Below are 22,342 nucleotides of genomic sequence, written 5' to 3'. Positions count from 1 at the left end.
TTTCTCTGGAATAAGATATCAGATCGCATATATTAAGATTTCACTTTATTTAGCTTCCTATGACCTACCTTCCCATATAGACGGTTTAGTATGGTTGACCCTACTGACAGATTCCCTTTAATATACACTTTTTTTAGCGGTATACGAGAATTTACATGTCTCACATTCTCAACACACATTGGGGGGCAGGGTTGAGTGGGGGGCAAGGGATTCTGAAATCCAGTACATAGCAATAGGTTTTCTTGTCATAAATATGACAAGACGTTGAAGAGCTAACTTTCTTGGTGTATATTGATTTGTTTGTCTTTCCCAGATCTCAAAATATAATCAAAGAATGAGTGGGAACTGTAACATTATTGGTTATACAAATCAAATTAAATGCTGCCAATCTTAGAAATTCCCAAAGAATATGCATAATCGCTGCCGCCTTGAGGGTACTCTAATTTATTATTTTACTTATTTTATTATGTAGAAGGTACCTATAAAAGTTCTGAGGGTGATTTATAAAATACTTTGAGTTACTTTTGTGCAGCATACCTCAATGTTGGATAAGTCCAAAGGCCAGGAACTATTGCACATCTCTGCCTTATCGGGCCTAAAAAACAGAATTGCTAACATCATCACAAAGATAGATACAGGTTATATTATTATAATAACACTAGATGGTGGCCCGATTTTAAGGCATCAGGTATTCTAGAATATGTATGTAGTGTATTTATGAAGATTTCAGAATAATGCAATGAATACAGATGATTTGGCTGGCCGGGCGCAACCAATTAGCGAAGCGTGGTTCAAATCCTGCGCCAATTCACGGCTGGACTGCACCTGTCACTGATTGTTCGCAGCCGGCCGCGACCAATCAGTGAACCAGGGCCAGCTGCAGGTCTTTGAGGGTCCCGGGCGAAAGAGTCTCACAGCCCACGTAGCATATAACACAGCCCACGTAGTATATAGCACATGCACGTAGTATATAGCACAGCTACAGTCATGGCCAAAAGTATTGACACCCCTGCAATTCTGTCAGATAATACTCATTTTCTTCCTGAAAATGATCGCAAACACAAATTCTTTGGTATTATGATCTTCATTTAATTTGTCTTGAATGAAAAAACACAAAAGAGAATGAAGCAAAAAGCAAAACATTGATCATTTCACACAAAACTCCAAAAATGGGCCAGACAAAAGTATTGGCACCCTCAGCCTAATACTTGGTTGCACAACCTTTAGCTAAAATAACTGCGACCAACCGCTTCCGGTAACCAGCAATGAGTTTCTTACAATGCTCTGCTGGAATTTTAGACCATTCTTCTTTGGCAAACTGCTCCAGGTCCCTGATATTTGAAGGGTGCCTTCTCCAAACTGCCATTTTTAGATCTCTCCACAGGTGTTCTGTGGGATTCAGGTCTGGACTCATTGCTGGCCACCTCAGAAGTCTCCAGTGCTTTCTCTCAAACCATTTTCTAGTGCTTTTTGAAGTGTGTTTTGGGTCATTGTCCTGCTGGAAGACCCATGACCTCAGGGAGACCCAGCTTTCTCACACTGGGCCCTACATTATGCTGCAAAATTTGTTGGTAGCCTTCAGACTCCATAAGCCATGCACATGGTCAAGCAGTCCAGTGCCAGAGGCAGCAAAGCAACCCCAAAACATCAGGGAACCTCCGCCATGTTTGACTGTAGGGACCGTGTTCTTTTCTTTGAATGCCTCTTTTTTTCTCCTGTAAACTCTATGTTGATGTATTTGCCCAAAAAGCTCTACTTTTGTCTCATCTGACCAGAGAACATTCTTCCAAAATGTTTTAGGCTTTTTCAGGTAAGTTTTGGCAAACTCCAGCCTGGCTTTTTATGTCTCGGGGTAAAAAGTGGTGTCTTCTTGGGTCTCCTACCATACAGTCCCTTTTCATTCAGACGCCGACGGATAGTACGGGTTGACACTGTTGTACCCTTGGACTGCAGGGCAGCTTGAACTTGTTTGGATGTTAGTCGAGGTTCTTTATCCAACATCCGCACAATCTTGCGTTGAAATATCTTGTCAATTTTTCTTTTCCGTCCACATCTAGGGAGGTTAGCCACAGTGCCATGGGCTTTAAACTTCTAGATGACACTGCGCACGGTAGACACAGGTACATTCAGGTCTTTGGAGATGGTCTTGTAGCCTTGAGATTGCTCATTCTTCCTCACAATTTGGTCTCAAGTCCTTAGACAGTTCTTTGGTCTTCTTTCTTTTCTCCATGCTCAATGTGGTACACACAAGGACACAGGACAGAGGTTGAGTCAACTTTAATCCATGTCAACTGGCTGCAAGTGTGATTTAGTTATTGCCAACACCTGTTAGGTGCCACAGGTAAGTTACAGGTGCTGTTAATTACACAAATTAGAGAAGCATCACATGATTTTTCGAACAGTGCCAATACTTTTGTCCACTCCCTTTTTTATGTTTGATGTGGAATTATATCCAATTTGGCTTTAGGACAATTCTTTTTATGTTTTTTCATTTAAGACAAATTAAATGAAGATAATAATACCAAATAATTTGTGTTTGCAATCATTTTCAGGAAGAAAATAGGGATTTTTGTGTACTCACCGTAAAATCCTTTTCTCCGAGCCATTCATTGGGGGACACAGACCATGGGTGTATGCTGCTGCCACCAGGAGGCTGACACTAAGTAATACAAAGAAAGTTAGCTCCTCCCCTGCAGTATACACCCTCCTGCTGGCCCCCAGCTAACCAGTTCAGTGCAAAAGCAGTAGGAGATCAATAGCAACATATAAACGTATAGCATGTAACATTATAAATGAGAGTATAACATATCAAAAGATAAAAACAAAGCATAAGCTAATAACAGGGTGGGAGCTGTGTCCCCCAATGAATGGCTCGGAGAAAAGGATTTTACGGTGAGTACACAAAAATCCCTATTTCTCCTTCGCCTCATTGGGGGACACAGACCATGGGACGTCCCAAAGCGGTCCCTGGGTGGGGACAACATCAGATCAGGCCGTGTAACCGCTACTTACAAGTGCGCCACCGCGGCCTGCAAGGTCCGCCTGCCCCGACTCACATCTGTAGAAGTATGTGAATAAAAGTGCTTCAAGAATGTATGCGGACTGGAGGAGTCCGCAAGCTTGCGGTCGTGCTTGCCGAAGTCTGGAACCTAGAGCCCTCAGACAGGAAAATAGGCTGAAATCTAGCTCGGAAGGACTCCTGGATGGAGAAAACAATCCACCAGGCTAACCTGGCCGAAGAAACGGCTAGACCCTTCCTGCGACTGTCAGGAAGCCTACTTACCATCGAGAAAGCCAAGTAAAGCGTCCAACCCTTGGCAGGACGCCATTCTCGATACGTACCCACTCGAAGTACTCACTTCTTCCAGATTATGGAGGATCCCTTCCGAGGTGTGTGGAGCGGAGTCGAAAGAGATGAGAGAACGATTCCCCTGCAACAGTGGGAATACAATACCACCTTGGCAATGAGGGAAGGGGATGTCCTGAGGGCAACCCTGCCTTGAGGTAATAAGGAAAAAAGACAAAGAACAGAACGTCGAGTTCCGAAGACTCATCAGTAGGACAAGAACGCAGAGAAAGAAGGGAAGAGACCTTCCCTGATAGTGAAGGCTGTCCGGATCCAAAAAAGAAGACCACTGTAAGATGCCCAGGAACGTTAGGGTCCCACGGATCTAACGGTACGCGGAAGGGAAGAACTACAGGTTAAGGCTCCCTGCGAGAAAGTCCATCTTTCCAGTTTTGTCGCAATAAGACGGAAAACTAGAAGAACAGCAAGCAAGCAAACCCTGACATGGTCAGTGCGGTTCTCCCGGGATCCCTGGAGCCCTTCCTGCTTCCGAAAAGATCTCAGAAGTAGAAGAAGAGGAGATATAGAAATTGGTACCGTGGAAGAACAGAGCATGCACTGCGATGGTCTTGGAAGTCAAGGCCAAACCATGAATCGGAGTACATTGGCGTTCAGCTTGGACGCCATCTGACCTACATCTGGAGTAGTCCAGTGAAGGCAGATCCGATGGAAGACTTCCGAGTGAAGTTCCCACTCACTAGAGGAGAAACCCCGACGGCTGAATACATCTGCCGCCCGAATACGTCTGCCGCCCAGAGCTCTACTCCAGGGATAAGTACTGTTGAGATCCCTGAATGAAAGATCTCGGCTCATCAGTAGAGAGAGAGATACCTGGGCCATGGCGCTTGACTGTGGGTACTTGCTAGATGGTTAACGAGTGGCACAGCCGTGGCGATATCCAACTGAAGACCTGCCTAAAGTAAGTGGGCCTGCTGTAGGATTAGATGTACCGTTCAGAACTCCAGAGAAATGATCGGGAGAAAAAGACTGGCCTTGGAATTCCCCCAATGGCCATTGGATCAGGATAAGGCTCTGGGAGAGGAAGGAGCTCAGAGAGTACTCTTTGAAAGCATGATAGATTTGCCGAAAAACAAGCGCAGCGAAGGAAACTGCTTCCATTATTGTCCAATTCCTCAGAGCCCTCCTAGCGAACTGAATGAACCGAGGGAATGAGAGAACAAGTGCGCAAGCTCTCTGGAGAAGAGCCACGACCTTGACTCGAGAGAGAATAATCATCCTGCATGAGCAGGATCATCCTCAAAGAGGATCTGCTGAACTGGGAAAGAGGAAAAGAAACTTGTCTAAGTTCAGCTGCCAGCCCAGAGAAAGGGTATTGCAAGAGATATAGACGACTCAGCGTAGTCCTAGAAGAGCAGCTACAAAGTCGACCTAAGAGCAGGACGACCATGCTTCTAGGGTGCAAGAAGCACACGACAACCGACATGACCCTTGCGACCATTCTGGTGTGGTAGCCAGGCCGGAGGACAAGGACGAGACTAGAAAATGCTGTTCGCAAATGGAAAGGTGAAGAGATTGTTGTAGCGGGAAGAAATAGGCATGTGAGGGTAAGAATCCCGAATGTCTAAGGATGCCAGAAAAGTCCACCTCTTTCTGATGAAGTAATAACTGAGCGGAGGAACTCCATAGAAAAAAGGAGGACCTTGACCAAGGTTGTTAGATTCCCTCCATTTAGGAACCAAGATCCCTTAGATCTAGGCTATCCTGGACAATGCTTCCACTGCTGGTTGGGTCTGTAGAGGAGATACGATCCCTTGCTAGTCTCCCGCTCAGAAAATTAGATTGGCCAGCTATATTGTTGAAGATGAAGTAGTTAAGGTTTCTGACCAGGAGACCATTGGTCAAGCAACCCATGTGGCGGCTAAGGGAGGGAAAAGCGCTGAACCCGAAACCACAAGACGGAACGAACTAGGTTTGCTATCCGACCGTCTGTGGTATCTTAAATGATGATACATCAGGCAGGGATACTGGTAGGTATACCACAAGAAACTCTACCCGGATAATCTGCCAAGAGGTAGAATGCGGGACTGCGACCAGCAGGTCTCTAGCCATCGTTGTGCAGAGTAGAAAAATTAGGAACCCTCAATCCATCGTCCTCTTAACAGGGACGCGGAGAGGAATCGTCCGCTTTCTTGCATCATCCGCTAAATAGTGATGATAGAAAGGGGGGGGGGTGCTTGGACGCCAAAAATGTGTGCCTCCGTACATCCTCAGAGTAGAAGTCCCCGAGTGGACCGGGCAGGTTGTCTGGCGTTAGGCCTGAATGCAGAAGAGGATACACGGAGGCGACAATCCATATGCTCATCTGTTGAAGGTGTGGGCGGAAATCAGAGCCCCTTAAAGGACCCGTCGCCATAAAAAACCGACCCGGAATGGCATCCAACTTAGAGGTTTCTGTCCAGTGCATCACCCGTCAACCTGTTGATGATATAAAGAGAGAGAGTCCCTCTTTCTCAGAAGCTCTGGCAAATCAAGGCAATATCCGATCCATATTCCGCATTGTTCTCAACAAAACATGGGGGAGAGATCAGGAAAAGAAAACTGCCATTTTCTAGAACCTGTACGTTATTCAAGAATACTAGCGGCCCCTGCTAGCCGACGACTCCCATTGTAGGATAGGGAGCATGTTGAGTGCTCCAGAGTTCAGATAGGGAGACCAGTTTAGGATTGCTGATGTGCCCTTAAGGCCAGTCAATACTAGTCATGCGCCTTTAAGACCAGGAAATACTAGTCTTGTGCCTTTAAGAGGAGGACATACAGTTCCTGTGCGTCATGTGCCATTAAGAACCAAGGCCTACTGGTCATGTGCCTTTAAGAAACAGGACGAACTTGACATGCACCTTTAAGTCCAAGACATACTGGTCATGAGCCCTTAAAACCAGGGCCTACATGTCATTTGCGTTTAAGACCAGAGCATACTGGACATGTGCCTTTAAGACCAGGGCATACTGGTCATGTGCCCTTGAGACCAGGGCATACTGGTCATGCGTCTTTAAGACCAGGACATACTGGTCATGTGCCTTTAAGTCCAGGGTATAATGGTCACGTGTCTCTAAAACCAGGGCATACTGGTCGAGATCCTTAAAGAGCAGGGCGTACTGGTCACCTTTAAAAACCACGGCATACTGGACAAATGCCTTAAGACCAGGGCATACAGGTCATGTGCCTTTAAGACCAGAGCATACTGGTCATGTGCCTTTAAAAACCAGGGCGTACTGGTCATGGGAGTTTAAGACCAGGGCATACTGTTCACTAGCGTTTAGGACCGAGGAGTACTGGTCACGTGCATTTAAGACCAGGGAATACTGGTCATGAGACAATAAGACCAGGAAATACTGGTAACGTGCCTTCAAGGCCAGGGCATACTAGCCAAGTGCCTTAAAGACCAGGGCAATGCTGGTCACGTGCCCTTAAGGCCAGGGCATACTTGTCATGTGCCTTTAAGACCAGGAATACTGGTCGTGTGCCTTTAAGACCGGGAATGCTGGTCATGCTTCTTTAAGACCAGGAATGCTGGACAACACCGGGGCATTTTTTTTTTTTAAAGATTATGCCAGAGGTGGGACCCCATGAGGGGAACTAGGTACTCTGGGAGGAGCCGGAATAGGCGGCAGCGAAGGCTCCTGAGCTAAATTGATAAAGAACTATGAGAAATGTGACCGGCTCTGCTGGTAATATGCCCCTTTTAAACTAGGGAACCCTTAAGACCAGGAAATGCAGGTCAAGGGTTTATGAGAAAACACCATGGAAAAAACTGGGGAAAGTTGGGCTCGAACTTCCGAGTAGTTGGAACACAGCATTCAATAACGGATCCAATAAATCTCCGTTCAGTAGCAGCACCTATAAGCCCAGCGACCACTGGGCATTGAAGCGGCTACTGGGCACGAGTCAAGCCCAGCGGCCACCGGACATGAGACTCAAAGACCAGGGGACCTGAGAGAATGCAGGTCCCAAGTATGTAAAACCGTGAAGTTAGACCCTTTATGCTGCCGGACGTGCGGGGCTGCGGGGGAAGGGAGCGATTCACCTTACCGGGATTCTGAGTCCCCCGACTGGAATAGCGCCAACTACAGCGCTGAAAACCGCCGGCAGCAGCCCCTTCCAGAAGAACTAGGGACCGGAAACTTCTGGGAGAAGATGGCCGCCGAGATCTCGTCCTGCATGAGAAGCGCTAGAATAGGGGGGTGGAGCCGCTAGAGTGATGCAGGCGGGGGGCGGGGCTTCCCAGAATGCGGCCTAAACAGGGTCGAAGCCGGGGACTAAATTTATAGACTCAGCTGGCGCGCACCCGCGGACTGAAGGGGAAAGGACCGCTAAGCTCTGTGGGGACCCTGGCGCTATGGAGCCCACCTATGACCGCCAAAAAACTCAATTTTTCACGTGCACTTACCCCATGCTGCAGGTAGAGCTGAGCCAGGGAAGATAGGACGGTGTAGGGGTTGGGGAGCCTCCATCCACCATCCCTGCAGAAGAGGGGTGGAGAGGAACCGTCTGCCTCCTTCCATCATCCGCTTTTTCAGTGGTGATGCAGTGGGGGCTGCTCGGACGCCACGTTGGAAGGTGCCTCTGTACAGCCGAGGGTAAAACCTGGTGGACAGGGCTGAATGTCCGGCAATAGGCCTGGCTGCAGAGGAGGATACTGAAGGTGAAACTTCAGTGCTCGTCTGATAAGGGAGGGGGGAGATCGGTGCTCATGAAGGGGTCCGTCGCCCCTAAAATCAGCTCAGGCAGTGGCTTCCCACGTCGCAGGAGAGGATACGGAGAGGTGAATCTCCCGTGCTCGCCTGTTGTTGGTTCGGGGGAGATCGGACCATGAAAGAATCCGTCGCCCCCTTCGTCCGTTGTAAAAGGTAAAAAAGGTAAAAAGGTAAATTCTTTGGGTCTGAATAGCAGACCCCTCCGTGTGCCTCCTACGGACACTAAGCAAGAACTGGTTAGCTGGGGGCCAGCAGGAGGGTGTATACTGCAGGGGAGGAGCTAACTTTCTTTGTATTACTTAGTGTCAGCCTCCTGGTGGCAGCAGCATACACCCATGGTCTGTGTCCCCCAATGAGGCGAAGGAGAAATGAGTATTATCTGACAGAATTGCAGGGGTGTCAATACTTTTGGCCATGACTGTATGTAGTATATAACACAGCCACATAGTATTCAGCACAGCCACCTAGTATATAGCACAGCCCACGCAGTATATAACACAGCCACGTAGTATATTGCACAGCCACGTAGTATATAGCACAGCCACGCAGTATATAACACAGCCCACATAGTATATGCACAGCCCACGCAGTATATAACACAGCCCACGCAGTATATAACACAGCCCACGCAGTATATAACACAGCCCACGCAGTATATAACACAGCCCACGCAGTATATAACACAGCCCACGCAGTATAAAACACAGCCCACGCAGTATAAAACACAGCCCACGCAGTATAAAACACAGCCCACGCAGTATATAACACAGCCCACGTAGTATATACCAATGTGGGCACCATATCCCTGTTAAAAAAAAGAATTAAAATAAAAAATAGTTACATACTCACCTTCCGGCAGCCCCCGGATCCAGCCCAGGCCTTTAGCGATGCTCCTCGCAATGTTCCGTTCCCAGAAATGCCTTGCGGCAATAACCCGTGATGATGTAGCGGTCTCGTGAGACCACTACATCATCACGGGTCATTGCTGCAATGCATTCTTGGGACCGGAGCGTCGCGAGGAGCGGGAAAGGCTGCCGCGGACGCCGGAAGGTGAGAATATAATGACTTTTTTTATTATTTTTAACATATGTTTTTACTATTGATGATGCATAGGCAGCATCAATAGTAAAAAGTTGGTCACACTTGCAGGGTTAATGGCAGCGTTAACGGACTGCGTTACTCTGCAGCAACATTTCAAAAATCTCATTCACTTTACTGGTACAGTAAAATGCTGTATTTCTCGTAGCAAGAACACAGGGGAAAAACTTATTTAAAAGTACACGGAGTGAACATACCCTTACAGCCGTTTCACTTGGACTTTGCTGTACTGCATAGAGTTGTATTAGCGCCAGATTGCGCCTGATGGCCACACGTTTCATCTTTTTTTTGACTGATCCATCTAAAATTAGTTTTCCGGCGGCCGGAGGAAACATTCATAGGTACGTTTTTTCTGTCCAGTGAAAAAAAGTATGAAACGTGTGTTGAAATGATGAATCCAGTATTTCATGCATTTCTCCATTCAAATCATGCACATTTTCCATTCTGGGGTCTCTCTCTCTCTCTAGAGAGAGAGAGAGAGAGAAGGCACAGAGAGCAGAGGGACGAAGAGAGAAAAGAAGAACAGAGAGAACAGAGGGACAGAGGGAAAGAAAAGAAGGACAGAGAGGAGAGAAAAGAAAGCGAGAGAGTAAAGAAGGACGGAGCAAGAGAAAGAAAAGGACAGAGAGAGAGAGAGAGAGAGAGAGAGAGAGAAATGTTACAGAGGGTGAATTAAAAGAAAGCGGGAGTGGAAATACAGAGAAAGAACTGTGCTGTCAATAAGAGCTTACACTCTACAGAAGCGAGAGACTTACCCAGCATCTGATTTCTTCTACTCCTGCACATATTAGAAGCCATTCACCTTCATATTAAATGGTGCAGGTTTCTTTTAGCAGTGAAGGGGTTAATCTGTCCAGTTGAGAACTCCTGGAATATTTCCTGAATTAAGGCTCAGCTGTTGACTGTTAGCCACTCCAATCTGCTATATAATCTCAGCCCTGGCTAGCACTCCTTGGCAGAGGAGGTTTTTCTGCATGGCTGGAGGTTGTTGGTTGGTCGTTGTTATTTGAGAAGGCGTTTGGTGGATTTATCTGACTTTTGCTAGGTTTTGAGTGTGTACCAATTGCCCTTCTCCTACTTTGGTTTTACCCCATCCTTGACTCACCGATGTATTTCTATGTCGTTAGTGTGAGTTGCTGTTCATATTACCTTGTTAGTCTAGTTGGTGTTTTGCGGAACACTACTACTCCACTCTTCCCTGGGTGGGGTAATGGTACAAACTGAGGGTGGATTCAGGAGCCAAGAGGCAAGGTACGTGGTCCTGGCATCTTCACCATCAGAAAAAGTCCAGGGAATAGGGAGAGCTAGGGCACTCCTAGCATTAGAGACAGGGAAGGAGCCCCTGGTCTTGGGACACCAGAGTCGTGACAATGACTCTGCCGTACAAACTGTACTCCATCTGTAATGGCTCATATATTGAACACTACTGTAACAGGCTGGTTTCACATTTGCATTTTTGCGGTAAAAAACGCATGCGTTTTTCCCCCTATATTTAACATTAAAAACGCATGCGTTTTTTTGCATGCGTTTTGACGCGTTTTTGCAACGCATGAGTTTTTTTCTGCATGCGATGTGTTGCAGAAATGCAACATGTAGTAATTTTTGCGGCATTTTTTTGCCGCAAAAAAACTGCATGCGTTTTTTCGCGGCAAAAAAACCTATTGATGTTTATGTAAACGCATGCGTTTTTAAGCACATGCGTTTGTTTGCGTTAAAAACGCATGCGTTTTTATTTTAAAAAAACAGAAAACACACTGATATGCCACCCCCCACCATAAAGGTGATAAAGGGATCCTAACCCTAAAGGGATCCTAACCCTAACCCTAAAGGGATCCTAACCCTATCCCTAACCCTATCCCTAACCCTAAAGGGATCCTAACCCTAACCCTAAAGGGATGCTAACCCTAACCCTACCCCTAATCCCTTTAGGGTTAGGATCCCTTTAGGCTTAGGGTTAGGGGTATGGTTAAGATCCCTTTAGGGTTAGGGTTATGATCCCTACCCCTAACCCTACCCCTAACCCTAACTATTTCTGTTTATAGTGGGTTTTTTACTTTATTTTGATGATTGGCAGCTGTCACACTTTTCTCAGCATGCGTTTAAAAACCGCAAACGCATGAAAAAACGCATGTAAACGCGTCAAAACGCCACATTTTTTTCAGCACATGCAAAATCGCATGCGTCAAAAAAACGCAGCGTTTGCACACGTTTACATGTGTTTTTTTCACCATGCGTTTTTTTTAAAACGCATGCGTTTTGAAACGCAAGTGTGAAATCAGCCACACGTATGATAATCCACTTGATGTAGCTGTAGGACATTACAGAGAAGCCTGTGCTCTTTAATACTTCAACAGCTTGGGAGACTTTGGCAGGCATGATTTTTTTTTTTTTTTTTTTACGAACCGAAAATCAAATCTCAAAGTGGTTTAATTAATTTAAAAAAAATGAATTGAAGGAAATTTGACTCTAACTCTATCCTCCACGGATCGTTCCACTCATCTCTAGCAGCAGACCTAAAAGACCCCATGCAAACTAGATTTTTGTCATTTGAACTGATAATATCAGCAGGCTATGATGGAGTTCTAATGTGTATGGGAGCCTCCCAACAGATACTATTGGGGGAGGGTAGATCATCATCCAGCATGTCCGATATCAGTATGCCTTTTGTTTTTAGTGAGATAAGCAATCACCAAAATATTCTGGCAGCAGCTTTCTAACCAACAAAGAACTGCAGAGTGAGTATTCCTGCATATGGGAAAAAGGTTGAAATAGCTGTCAGTGGAACTATAGGCCAGGCCCATCTGCCTGACCCCAGAGGGAGAATATTTTAACTGACAGAAATCAGCAATATGAATAAGAGCAAATCAAAGATCAAGCAGAAGTCATTCAGCATAGGAGCAGACCACAAGGCCAATGTGGAGCTGGTGAGTCAAGCCTGGGACACCAAGTGGATTCAATAGGATTATTTTCAGGGCTCATACTCCTCTCCGTTTAAAATGGATGAGTGCACTCTGATGCACTCATCTCGTAGGAAACCCGACATTTCATCAGTGGAGTACAGTACATTAACAGCCTGAACCATCAGAATAGAATATATATAGATAGAATAAGAGAAAAAAAAATGGCGTGTGGTCCCCCAAATTTTTCTTAACTGGTTTAGGGAAAAACGACATTTAAGGGCTGATGTTTATAGTCTGGGAAGGGGATAATAAACATGGAGCTTTTCAGGCTATTAATATTAGCTCACAGCTGTCTGCACAGCCTTTACTGATTATTACAAGGTGGGGACCCCCCAAAAATGAAGTGTGGTCCCCCTAATAGATGCGCCATTTCTGGAGCAGCTGAGGGCTGATGTTCTTTGTCTGGGAGGGGGCCAATTTCCATGACCCCTTCCTAGGCTATTAATATCAGCCCACAGCTGTCTGCCTAGCCTTTGCTGGTTATTAATAATAGGGGCACCTCACATCATTTTTGGGGGTTCACCCCTTGTTAATAACCAGTAAAGGCTAGGTAGACAGCTATGAGCAGATAATAAATATGGAGCTTCCCAAGCTTTTATCTCCTTCCCAGGCTATAAACATCAGCCCCCAGCTGTCTGCTTTCCCTCAACCCGTTAAGAAAAATATGAAAGACCCCCCACACCATTTTTTTCTTTTATTTAAATTTGAAATAAATACAAGTACAGAAAACTAAACACGTAAAGCACTGATTATATATCTTAATGGCATCTTTCTATCTATATGTGTATACAATATTGCTTTATTAGTTACAAAGCTAGCTTGAACTGACACTACTGTATGTAAAAGCTGAATATTAAAACCTCATTGCATACATATGTCAAACGAAAGTCAGATGGATGCTACTTGCTAAAAATCACACTGTATTCACATGACACTCATCCTACTTTTCAGGATCAACATCAGACCGATTTTATGTGATGAGTGTGAGCCCTAAAAAAGCCTAATACATGTACCGCCTCCTGTCTTTAAAAGTTGGAAAGTATGGCCTTCCGTGACTGCGCCTATGTGCCGTGACCATATCTACTTCAGATTTTTTTTTGGCTGGTGGGGGACGAAGCCCAATTAGGAGTTTTGCTATAAATCCCAACGATTCCTACATATGCCTCAAAACAGAAGTGCAACATTGTTAAACAGGAATGTAAAAAAATGTTAACATGTATTTTCATTATGATAGTAGTTACACTTTAAATCTATTGACTCTGTCTTAGTTCACTCATTCTTGTCAGAAAACAAAACGAAATCCCATAATACTAATTATTATATCGACAATTTACCACAGTCCATGTAGTGTCCAATAGCTAGGAAGATGTTCACAGTGCTTTTCAGCCATCTGTATAGAATGACAAATGAAAATAAATTTGAAAATAGGATGCATGTACGGTTTAATTTGTAACACATTTTCATTATATATTTAGATCAAACACATAAAGGGTGTTCAAAATGGGAAAAAAAGGGGGTTTCCTTAAAGGGACTCTGTCACCTGAATTTGGCGGGCTATGTAAATGCCCTGTGTCCGGTCCAATGGGCGGTGTTTCCTCTTCTTTCATTTACTCCTTCCTTTCCCGCTGGCCGCAATATTTTCTTGAATTTGAATAGGTTTCCTCCGTAGTTCACGCGTGCGCAATGCAATCTTGCCTTGCGCACACGCAGTATGCTTTGCCCAACTGCAGGCAAAGGCTAAAAGCATTAGTGCGCATGCGCCGCCGCACTACGTCTCGGAACACAGCAAAATACTTCCGGGACATGCGATGGCGCATGTGCAACATGTTGCTTTGAGGAATGGGCAAAAATCCCAGTAGCAAAATATGGAAAGCTCATAGAGACTTATCCAAAATGACTTGCAGCTGTAATTGCCACAAAAGACAGCTCTACAAAGTACTGACTTTAGGGGGGTGAATAGTTATGCACACTAAAGTTTTCAGTTATTTTGAAATATTTTTTCCTTGCTCCATAAAAAAAGAAAACTAAATGTTCACAGTTGTAGACTCGAACGCTTCAATGGATCCCGGTGACTGACACTGTTTTCTTGTGACATTGTATCTCGTGATAGTGGTAACATTTCTTTGATATGACTTGCTACATTTGTGGAAAAAAAACAAACGGAAATTTGGGAAATTTTCACAATTTTCCGACTTTGAATTTTCATGCGCTTAAATCACAGAGATATGTCACACAAAATACTTAAGAAGTAACATTTCCCACATGTCTACTTTACATCAGCACAATTTTGGAACCAAAAAATTTTTTGGTTAGGGAGTTATAAGGGTTAAAAGTTGACCAGTAATTTCTCATTTTTACAACACCGTTTTTTTTTTTAGGGACCACATCAATTTGAAGTCACTCTAAGGGATCTATATGATAGAAAATACCCAAAAGTGAAACCATTCTAAAAAATGCACCCCTCATGGGGCGAAATACCACATTGAAGATGTTCTGGTGCTTCACAGGAATTTTTGGAATGTTTAAAAAAAAAAATTAACATTTAACTTTTTTTCACAAAAAAATTACTTCAGATCCCAATTTTTTTATTTTCCCAAGGGTAATAGGAGAAATTGGACCGCAAAAGTTATTGTGCAATTTGTCTTGAGTACGCTGATAAACCATATGTGGGGGAGGGGGAACCACTGTTTGGGCACATGGCAGAGCTTGTAAGGGAAGGAGTGCCGTTTAACTTTTTCAACGCAAAATTGGCTGGAATTGAGATCGGACACCATGTTGCGTTTGGAGAGCCCCTGATGTGCCTAAACAGTGGAACCCCCCCACAAGTGACCCCATTTTGGAAACTACACCCCCAAGGTACTTATCTAGATGTGTGGTGAGAACTTTGAACCCACCAGTTGTTTCACTAAAGTTTTTTTCTACCTTGTCAATATATGTCCGTTTTAAAGCCTGAAGCTCTGTACCAGTATACCTGCCAGGATTTCATTAGTTCCTGTCGTGCTGTCGCCATGTCCACAGTCTGGGCGACGTTTTCGTAATTTTCAACAATATAGGGACTCTCTTTATATTTATTTTTGTATATATGTATTTAAATCCTAGCTATTTATGTTGTTCGTGTTTTGGTTTCATGTGTTGTGATGTTGTACATATTTTTGTTACAGTGGGGTTTGAGAAAGACCCGGCGGGTCGAAACGTTACCCTGAAAAACTTTGAATCTCTCTGTAAATACTGCGGTGATATTTCTTTGGTGTTCACTTACAACAATAAAAAAACCACGTTTGTTTGGCAAAGAAATTTCAAGACTTTCATTCTTGAGTGCGACTGTTGTTATCCAAGACGATAGTGTGGAGAACCCCTCCATGTTCAGTCTGCACCACCTATAGCAAGAGTGCACGTCTTACCCTCTACTACGATATCTCTAGTTGACGTCTGCACCCGCTCCCTCAATGACGACTAACACTTTCGCCTTTGACGAGACGACAGCATCCAGGATGCTATCAAGAGTAACTACCCCAGGGGATTTCCTTACAACCCCTGTACAGGAAGTACGTACCAGGGACTACGAGAGGGAACGGAAACGCCTTACTTCTTATGATCTACACGCAACCACCTTGGCTGAATATCATAAACTCAGCAGAATTCCACGGGGTTTACGGTGCCATCTGAGACCCACCTGATTCTCCGATAGGCCTGAATTTTGCGAGAAATTTCAGTCTATCCTCAACAAGTGCTCTCTGGACATTATACTTCTTACCATAGAAACCCTACAAACGGCCATCACTGAAACAACACAAAAAATCTCTTCTATTGGAGAACAACTAGGCTCAACCCTCTCTACCACCGAGTGGCAAAGTCTGAAATCTAAAACAGACAAAATTATCGAAGACCACCGCAAAGCGTTACAAGATAAGAAAAGATCCAAATTCCAGAGAGATACCGAAGATTATACCCAAGACCGGGTGTATATATGGAAGGATTCCACCAATACGGGCTCTTGGCGTCGAAACTACAAATACAATCCAAGATACACCGGCTCTCACAGTACAGACAGCGAGAGCTCCACTGGTACCGTCTCACAGAATCGTTTTTTTTCAGAAAAGACCACCAGCCAGAGTCCGGGGCCGCCATGCAGAGGGAGACGCACAAGGAGGTCCGCCCGCAAATACCGCAGATCGGATGACAACCAGATCGCAGGTAAACCCTCCAACTCAGTCCTTAATATTTCCACATATACACTCAGCCCGTCCGAATTAACCATTCTCCAACGAGGGCTCTCATTTTGCCCTACCCCCCCATGGGATAAATTCCAACTATCCCAAGATCTGCAACATTTCTATAGAAATGTTCGCCTGAAGACTTATTTTGGTCATGAACAAGAGACCAAGGGGAATAGAGTCCCTTCCCTAGGTGACAATCCACCTCCCGAGATTTCCATCACGGACTTGGGTTTACGTAATCCGAGCAACTTTAGCCCCCCACGTTCATTTAATGCCACTGAAGCTTTCATTGATCTAGTACATAGGGACATTGATAGGATCTTAGATCAACATCATAAAGGTTTTTTACCTACATGTAACAACATTACACCTATAGAGAAACAAGCCATCAAGTCCCTTAAGGACAATAAACATATTGTAATAAAGCCTGCAGACAAAGGCGGAGCTATTGTGGTCCAGAACCACACTGACTACGTCAAAGAAATCCACCGCCAATTGTCCGATACCACTACATATCTACCTATCCCTCAAGACCCAGTACTCAAAATCAAATCCATAATACAACAGACTTTATCCAAGTATGTAACTTTGAACACTATCGATTCCAAAACTGTCACTTTTTTAGTTAATCAGAATCCGGTCACCCCTGTTTTTTACACCTTGCCAAAAGTACACAAATCTTTAACTAACCCACCCGGCCGCCCAATAGTGGCTTCCACAGACTATTTTAGCTCCAATCTCCGTTTTCCTAGAAAAATTACTAACACCACTAACTAAGAAAACTCAGTCATTTATTTTGGATACTGGCCATTTCCTCCACTCCATCAATCAGATCACTAATGTGTCCTCTGATTGCATTTTAGCCACCTTCGATGTTAAGAGTTTGTACACTTCGATAGAACATACACAAGGTATTACAGCCGTTGCGGAACTCCTCCGTTTATCTAACCTTAGTCATAACCTCACCAATCTATGTCTTGACCTCCTATCCATAGTCCTGAGGGAAAATTACTTCCTATTTGGTGACCAGTTTTACCAACAGATACGCGGGACCGCCATGGGCGCTAACATGGCGCCCGCGTACGCAAATATCTATATGGATAACTTTGAACAAACACATGTTTATACCAATGCCCTATTCCAGCAAAACAGCAAATGTTGGCTACGCTTCATAGACGACATTTTCTGTCTATGGGCTGGGACTCCAGAGGACCTCCTATCCTTTACTGATACCCTCAATTCCATTAGACCAGAATTACAGTTTACATTAAACTGGCACATGAAACAAATCTCTTTCCTGGATACCCTTCTGATTAAAAACGAGAGGGGTACCCTCTCTACAGATATTTTCACCAAACCCACAGACACCAATAATTTACTCCATTATACCAGTTGCCATCCTTCTTCAACCAAAAATAGTCTGCCACGCTCCCAGTTTTCACGTATCAGGAGGATAGTATCTGACACTAATCTCATTCCCACTCGTCTAGAAGAAATGGCTCAGAAATTTAAAAATAGACAATATCCTCGGGAACTCCTCACTAAGGAGAAAATTAGAGCCACTGAACCCCAGCTGGCAACACCTTCTGCTCCCTCTAAGGAAAGGGTCACTTTTATTCATACGCACCATCCCATTATGCCAAAAGTCTACAACATCATCCACAAACATTGGCCCATTTTAGCCAAATCTTATCCTAATGTTGAAGCTTTCCAGACTCCCGCACTCATGTGCAAACGACGCCCACAGAACATCAGGGACAACTTAGTCAGAGCCGATGTGGGTAGCTTTTCCAGAGTCCCAAAACAGACTTTTCTTGGCACAGAACGTAGAGGCACATTTCCGTGCCTCAACTGCGCCACCTGCTCTAACATCATCAAGGGTGACAGGATTACCCACCCCCACACGGGCAAAAACTTTAACATTAATGGCTTCTACACATGCGACACCAATTATGTCGTCCACCTACTAAATTGCCCGTGTGGTTTACTGTATGTGGGTGAAACTACCCAACATCTACGTGACAGAATCGCTGGTCATAAATCCACCATACGCTGCAAGAAGACATGGCTACCAGTCCCCCACCACTTCGTTATTGCGAACCATAATGTTTCGCAACTAAGGGTACATGTAATTGAACAGGTCAAGCGGCCTCGAAGAGGTGGTGACCACATCAGACGTTTGAAAGAAAGGGAGGCCTACTGGATTTACACCCTTCAAACATTGGCCCCTAAGGGCCTCAACAGAGAACTGGACTTCACATTTAAGTAATCATTTAATATTGTGAACTAACCTTGGTAACTTCTATACCTATACAGGTGGTGGATTAGTAAAAGAGAAAAAATGGAAAAGAAACTAACTCTTACTTTATTTTTGCAGACACATTAGCTCTCTGCCTCTTCCGCAGGGTGAGTATGGTATTCCATATGGTCGATTTTTAGTTTTATTCTTATTTTTATTTCTTATTCTTTATTATTTTTTATTTATTTTTTTATTTTTTTTATATTTTTTTATTTTTTTATCATTATTATTTTTTCTTTATCTTTATTTTTTTCTTTAGTTTCACAAACTTCTATTTTTTTCTAGATATCGTTTTTTCTTGGGTTATTGCGTCGTAGGTTCATTTTATTTTCATTATTTTTCCAACATTCTTCTCTCATTTAGCAATCATCATTACTTCTTTTCTTTTTTCTGTTTTATTTTTATTCTCATTATTTTTATTTTTTATTTTTTTATTATTTTTTTATTTTTATTTTTTCATACTTCCTGTTATTTCTCATTTTTCCTTATCTTTTTTTCTTTCATTTTTGTCTGCTCATTTCCCCTCTTTAGCAGTATTTTCTGTCTCACCGCTTTTATTTCCCACCTTCCACACATACTCCCCGCCTTCTCCATATTCCCATCATAGTCTGCCTTTCCCTTCTTCCTCTATTTATCTCTACATACGCTGCCCCTACTAGGCTTTTTCGTTCCATAGCCTTTATTACCATTTATACTGCTACTTTAGCTTTCTGCGCCCCAGCCACACAGCTTCTCTGTGCGCCTGCGCAGTTACTACTCCCCTGTACTGCCGTCCATTGCTCTGGACGGAGCGCTCCTCCTGACAGCGCCTGCGCGTCTTTTCACAGCACTACTGCGCTTCTCTTTACAGCGCCTGCGCGTCCTAGCCCATAGACACCGTGCGTTCCACTTCACAGCGCTACCGCGCATGCTCCCGGGCCCTGTGCGTTCCATACCTCGCACTTGTTATAGCGCTAGTGCGCTTGCGCATTTCCTGGTCGGCACTTCCTGCCGCCAGATACATAAGGCGCCTCCTTTCCCCTGCTCCCACACACACCACCACCGCAGACACCTGCTGCAGCTACAGCCTAGGTAACTTTTATCTACCTGCTTTCCTCCTGCTATTTTGGATGCGTATTTCTTTAGCCAATTCACTTACCCCTCCGGCTTTCTTTCTTATAGCCCCTAACGGGACTCCTGCTATCCTCCAGGGATCTGTGCCCTTCATGATTTCTACTTTTTTCAAAGGTCAGTCAGTCCCCAGCTTCTATTAGTATCCACCATCTGTGGTGTCTATCCTATTTAGCTTTTTTACAAGGTTTTGTTCGCTTTATACTGTTTGTGCATGTATCCTGCGTTTTGTAGTATTTGTGCAAGATTGTTATCCTACAGAGCCAGCACCTTGGATATTTATGTGTTACGGTTATGGTGGATTCCACTAGAATGTCTGCCCTCTAGGAATCCCGTTTCTATAGTATACTCCTCTTTTGGAATATGTATACAGATTCTAGATGTTTTTTTCTACCTTGTCAATATATGTCCGTTTTAAAGTCTGAAGCTCTGTACCAGTATACCTGCCAGGATTTCATTAGTTCCTGTCGTGCTGTCGCCATGTCCACAGTCTGGGCGACGTTTTCGTAATTTTCAACAATATAGGGACTCTCTTTATATTTATTTTTGTATATATGTATATAAATCCTAGCTATTCATGTTGTTCGTGTTTTGGTTTCATGTGTTGTGATGTTGTACATATTTTTGTTACAGTGGGGTTTGAGAAAGACCCGGCGGGTCGAAACGTTACCCTGAAAAACTTTGAATCTCTCTGTAAATACTGCGGTGATATTTCTTTGGTGTTCACTTACAACAATAAAAAAACCACGTTTGTTTGGCAAAGAAATTTCAAGACTTTCATTCTTGAGTGCGACTGTTGTTATCCAAGACGATAGTGTGGAGAACCCCTCCATGTTCAGTCTGCACCACCTATAGCGAGAGTGCACGTCTTACCCTCTACTACTAAAGTTTATAGCGCCCGGGCGTGAAAATAAAAAAATCATATTTTTTCCACAATCTTTTAGTCCCCAGTGTTTTATTTTCCCAAGGGTAACAGGAGAAGTTGGACCTCAAAAGTTGTTGTCCAATTTGTCCTGAGTACGCTGATACCCCATATGTGGGAGAAAAATACTGTACAGGCACATGTCGGGGCTCGGAAGGGAAGTAGTGACATTTTGGAATGGTCTGCAGGCGTCATGTCGCGTTTGCAGAGCCCCTGATGTGCCTAAACAGTGGAAACTCCCCACAAGTGACACCATTTTAGAAACTAGACCCCCCAAGGAATTTATCTAGAAGTGTGGTGAGCACTTTAAACCCCCAAGTGCTTCACAGAACTTTATAACAGAGCCGCAAAAATAAAAATAAATTTTTTTCCCACAAAAATGATCTTTTCGCCCCAATTTTTTATTTTTCCAAGGGTAACAGAAGAAATTGGACCCCAAGAGTTATTGTGCAATTTGTCCCGAGTACACTGACACCCCAAATGTGGGGGGAAACCACTGTTTGGACACATGGCAGCGTTCAGAAGGGAATGAGCGCCAGATTTTACTGTTATGGTTTGCAGGTGCCATGACCCACTGGGAAAGCCCATGAGGTGCCAAAACAGCAGAACCCCCCCATAAGTGACCCCATTTTACGAATTACACCTCTCAATGAATTCATCTAGGGGTGCAGTGATCATATTGACACCATGGGTGTGTCACAGAATTTTAGACCATTGGGCAGCCATGCGGAGAGACTCGGGAGGAACAGAGTGCTATTTGCCTATTCAAGTGAATGGGTCTGTGCACGTCAGTGTGTTTCCACGGACCGTGTGTTTGTAGGCAAAACTATTGTGAATTCCGCTCTTGGGCTCCCTCCGGTGGTTGTAAGTGGCACTTTTGTGAGTTCTGCTCTTGGGCTCCCTCTTGTGGTTTCTAGTGGTATGGCTGCTCCTTGGAGTTAGCTGTCATCAGCTGCCTCCACTTATCGTCTCTTCTGCTCGGCTATTTAAGTCTGGCTCTATCTTCAGCCAGTGCCACTTGTAGATGGTTCCTGGTTGGATTCACATCTCTTTGGAGTTCCCTGTTATCCTGACCAGTTCAGCTAAGCTAAGTTTTTGCTTGCCCTTTTCTGTCCATAGATTGTGGACTTATCCATTCTGTGCTTTCTATGTTTGTCCAGCTTATCAGTGTGAATTAATTCTGTCTTGCTGGAAGCTCTGGGAGGCAGATTTGCCCTCCACACCTTTAGTCAGGTGTGGAGATTTTTTGTAAACTCTGCGTGGATTTTTGTAGTGTTTTATACTGACCGCACAGTATTCCATCCTGTCCTATCTATTTAGTTAGACTGGCCTCCTGTGCTCATCCTGGTTTCATTCTGTGTATGGCTTTTCCCTCTCCACTCACAGTCATTATTTGTGGGGGGCTAATCTATCCATTGGGGATTTTCTCTGAGGCAAGATAGCTTTCCTGCTTCTATCTTTAGGGGTAGTTAGCTCTTAGGCTGTGACGAGATGCCTAGGGAGAGTTAGGAGCATTCCACGGCTACTTCTAGTGTTGTGTTGAGCTTAGGGACTGCGGTCAGTACAGTTACCACTTCCTACAGAGCTCGTTCCATGTTGCTCCTAGACCACCGGATCATAACACAAAACACTCTGACATGTCCATTTTTTAATGTCAGCACAGGCCACAAAACAT

The 22,342-nt window shown here is 44.3% G+C and overlaps 1 protein-coding gene across 2 annotated transcripts in view; it reads right to left on the bottom strand.

Annotated features, from left to right (window-relative positions):
• Positions 1 to 22,342, bottom strand: part of RNASET2 (ribonuclease T2) — a 200,511-nt gene that overhangs the window by 83,845 nt on the left and 94,324 nt on the right. For both annotated transcript variants that reach the window (XM_069769450.1, XM_069769451.1), the window contains exons 4-5: positions 13,454 to 13,509; positions 538 to 595 (exon numbers count right to left, since the gene is read on the bottom strand). In XM_069769450.1, coding sequence (XP_069625551.1) covers positions 538 to 595; positions 13,454 to 13,509 — 114 coding nt within the window. The remainder of the gene's footprint in view (positions 1 to 537; positions 596 to 13,453; positions 13,510 to 22,342) is intronic.

This window comes from Ranitomeya imitator, chromosome 5 (genome assembly GCF_032444005.1).
Source record: "Ranitomeya imitator isolate aRanImi1 chromosome 5, aRanImi1.pri, whole genome shotgun sequence".
Lineage (NCBI taxonomy): Eukaryota > Metazoa > Chordata > Amphibia > Anura > Dendrobatidae > Ranitomeya > Ranitomeya imitator.
Note: the sequence above shows the minus strand (reverse complement) of the source record. Positions and strands in the feature narration are given on the sequence as shown.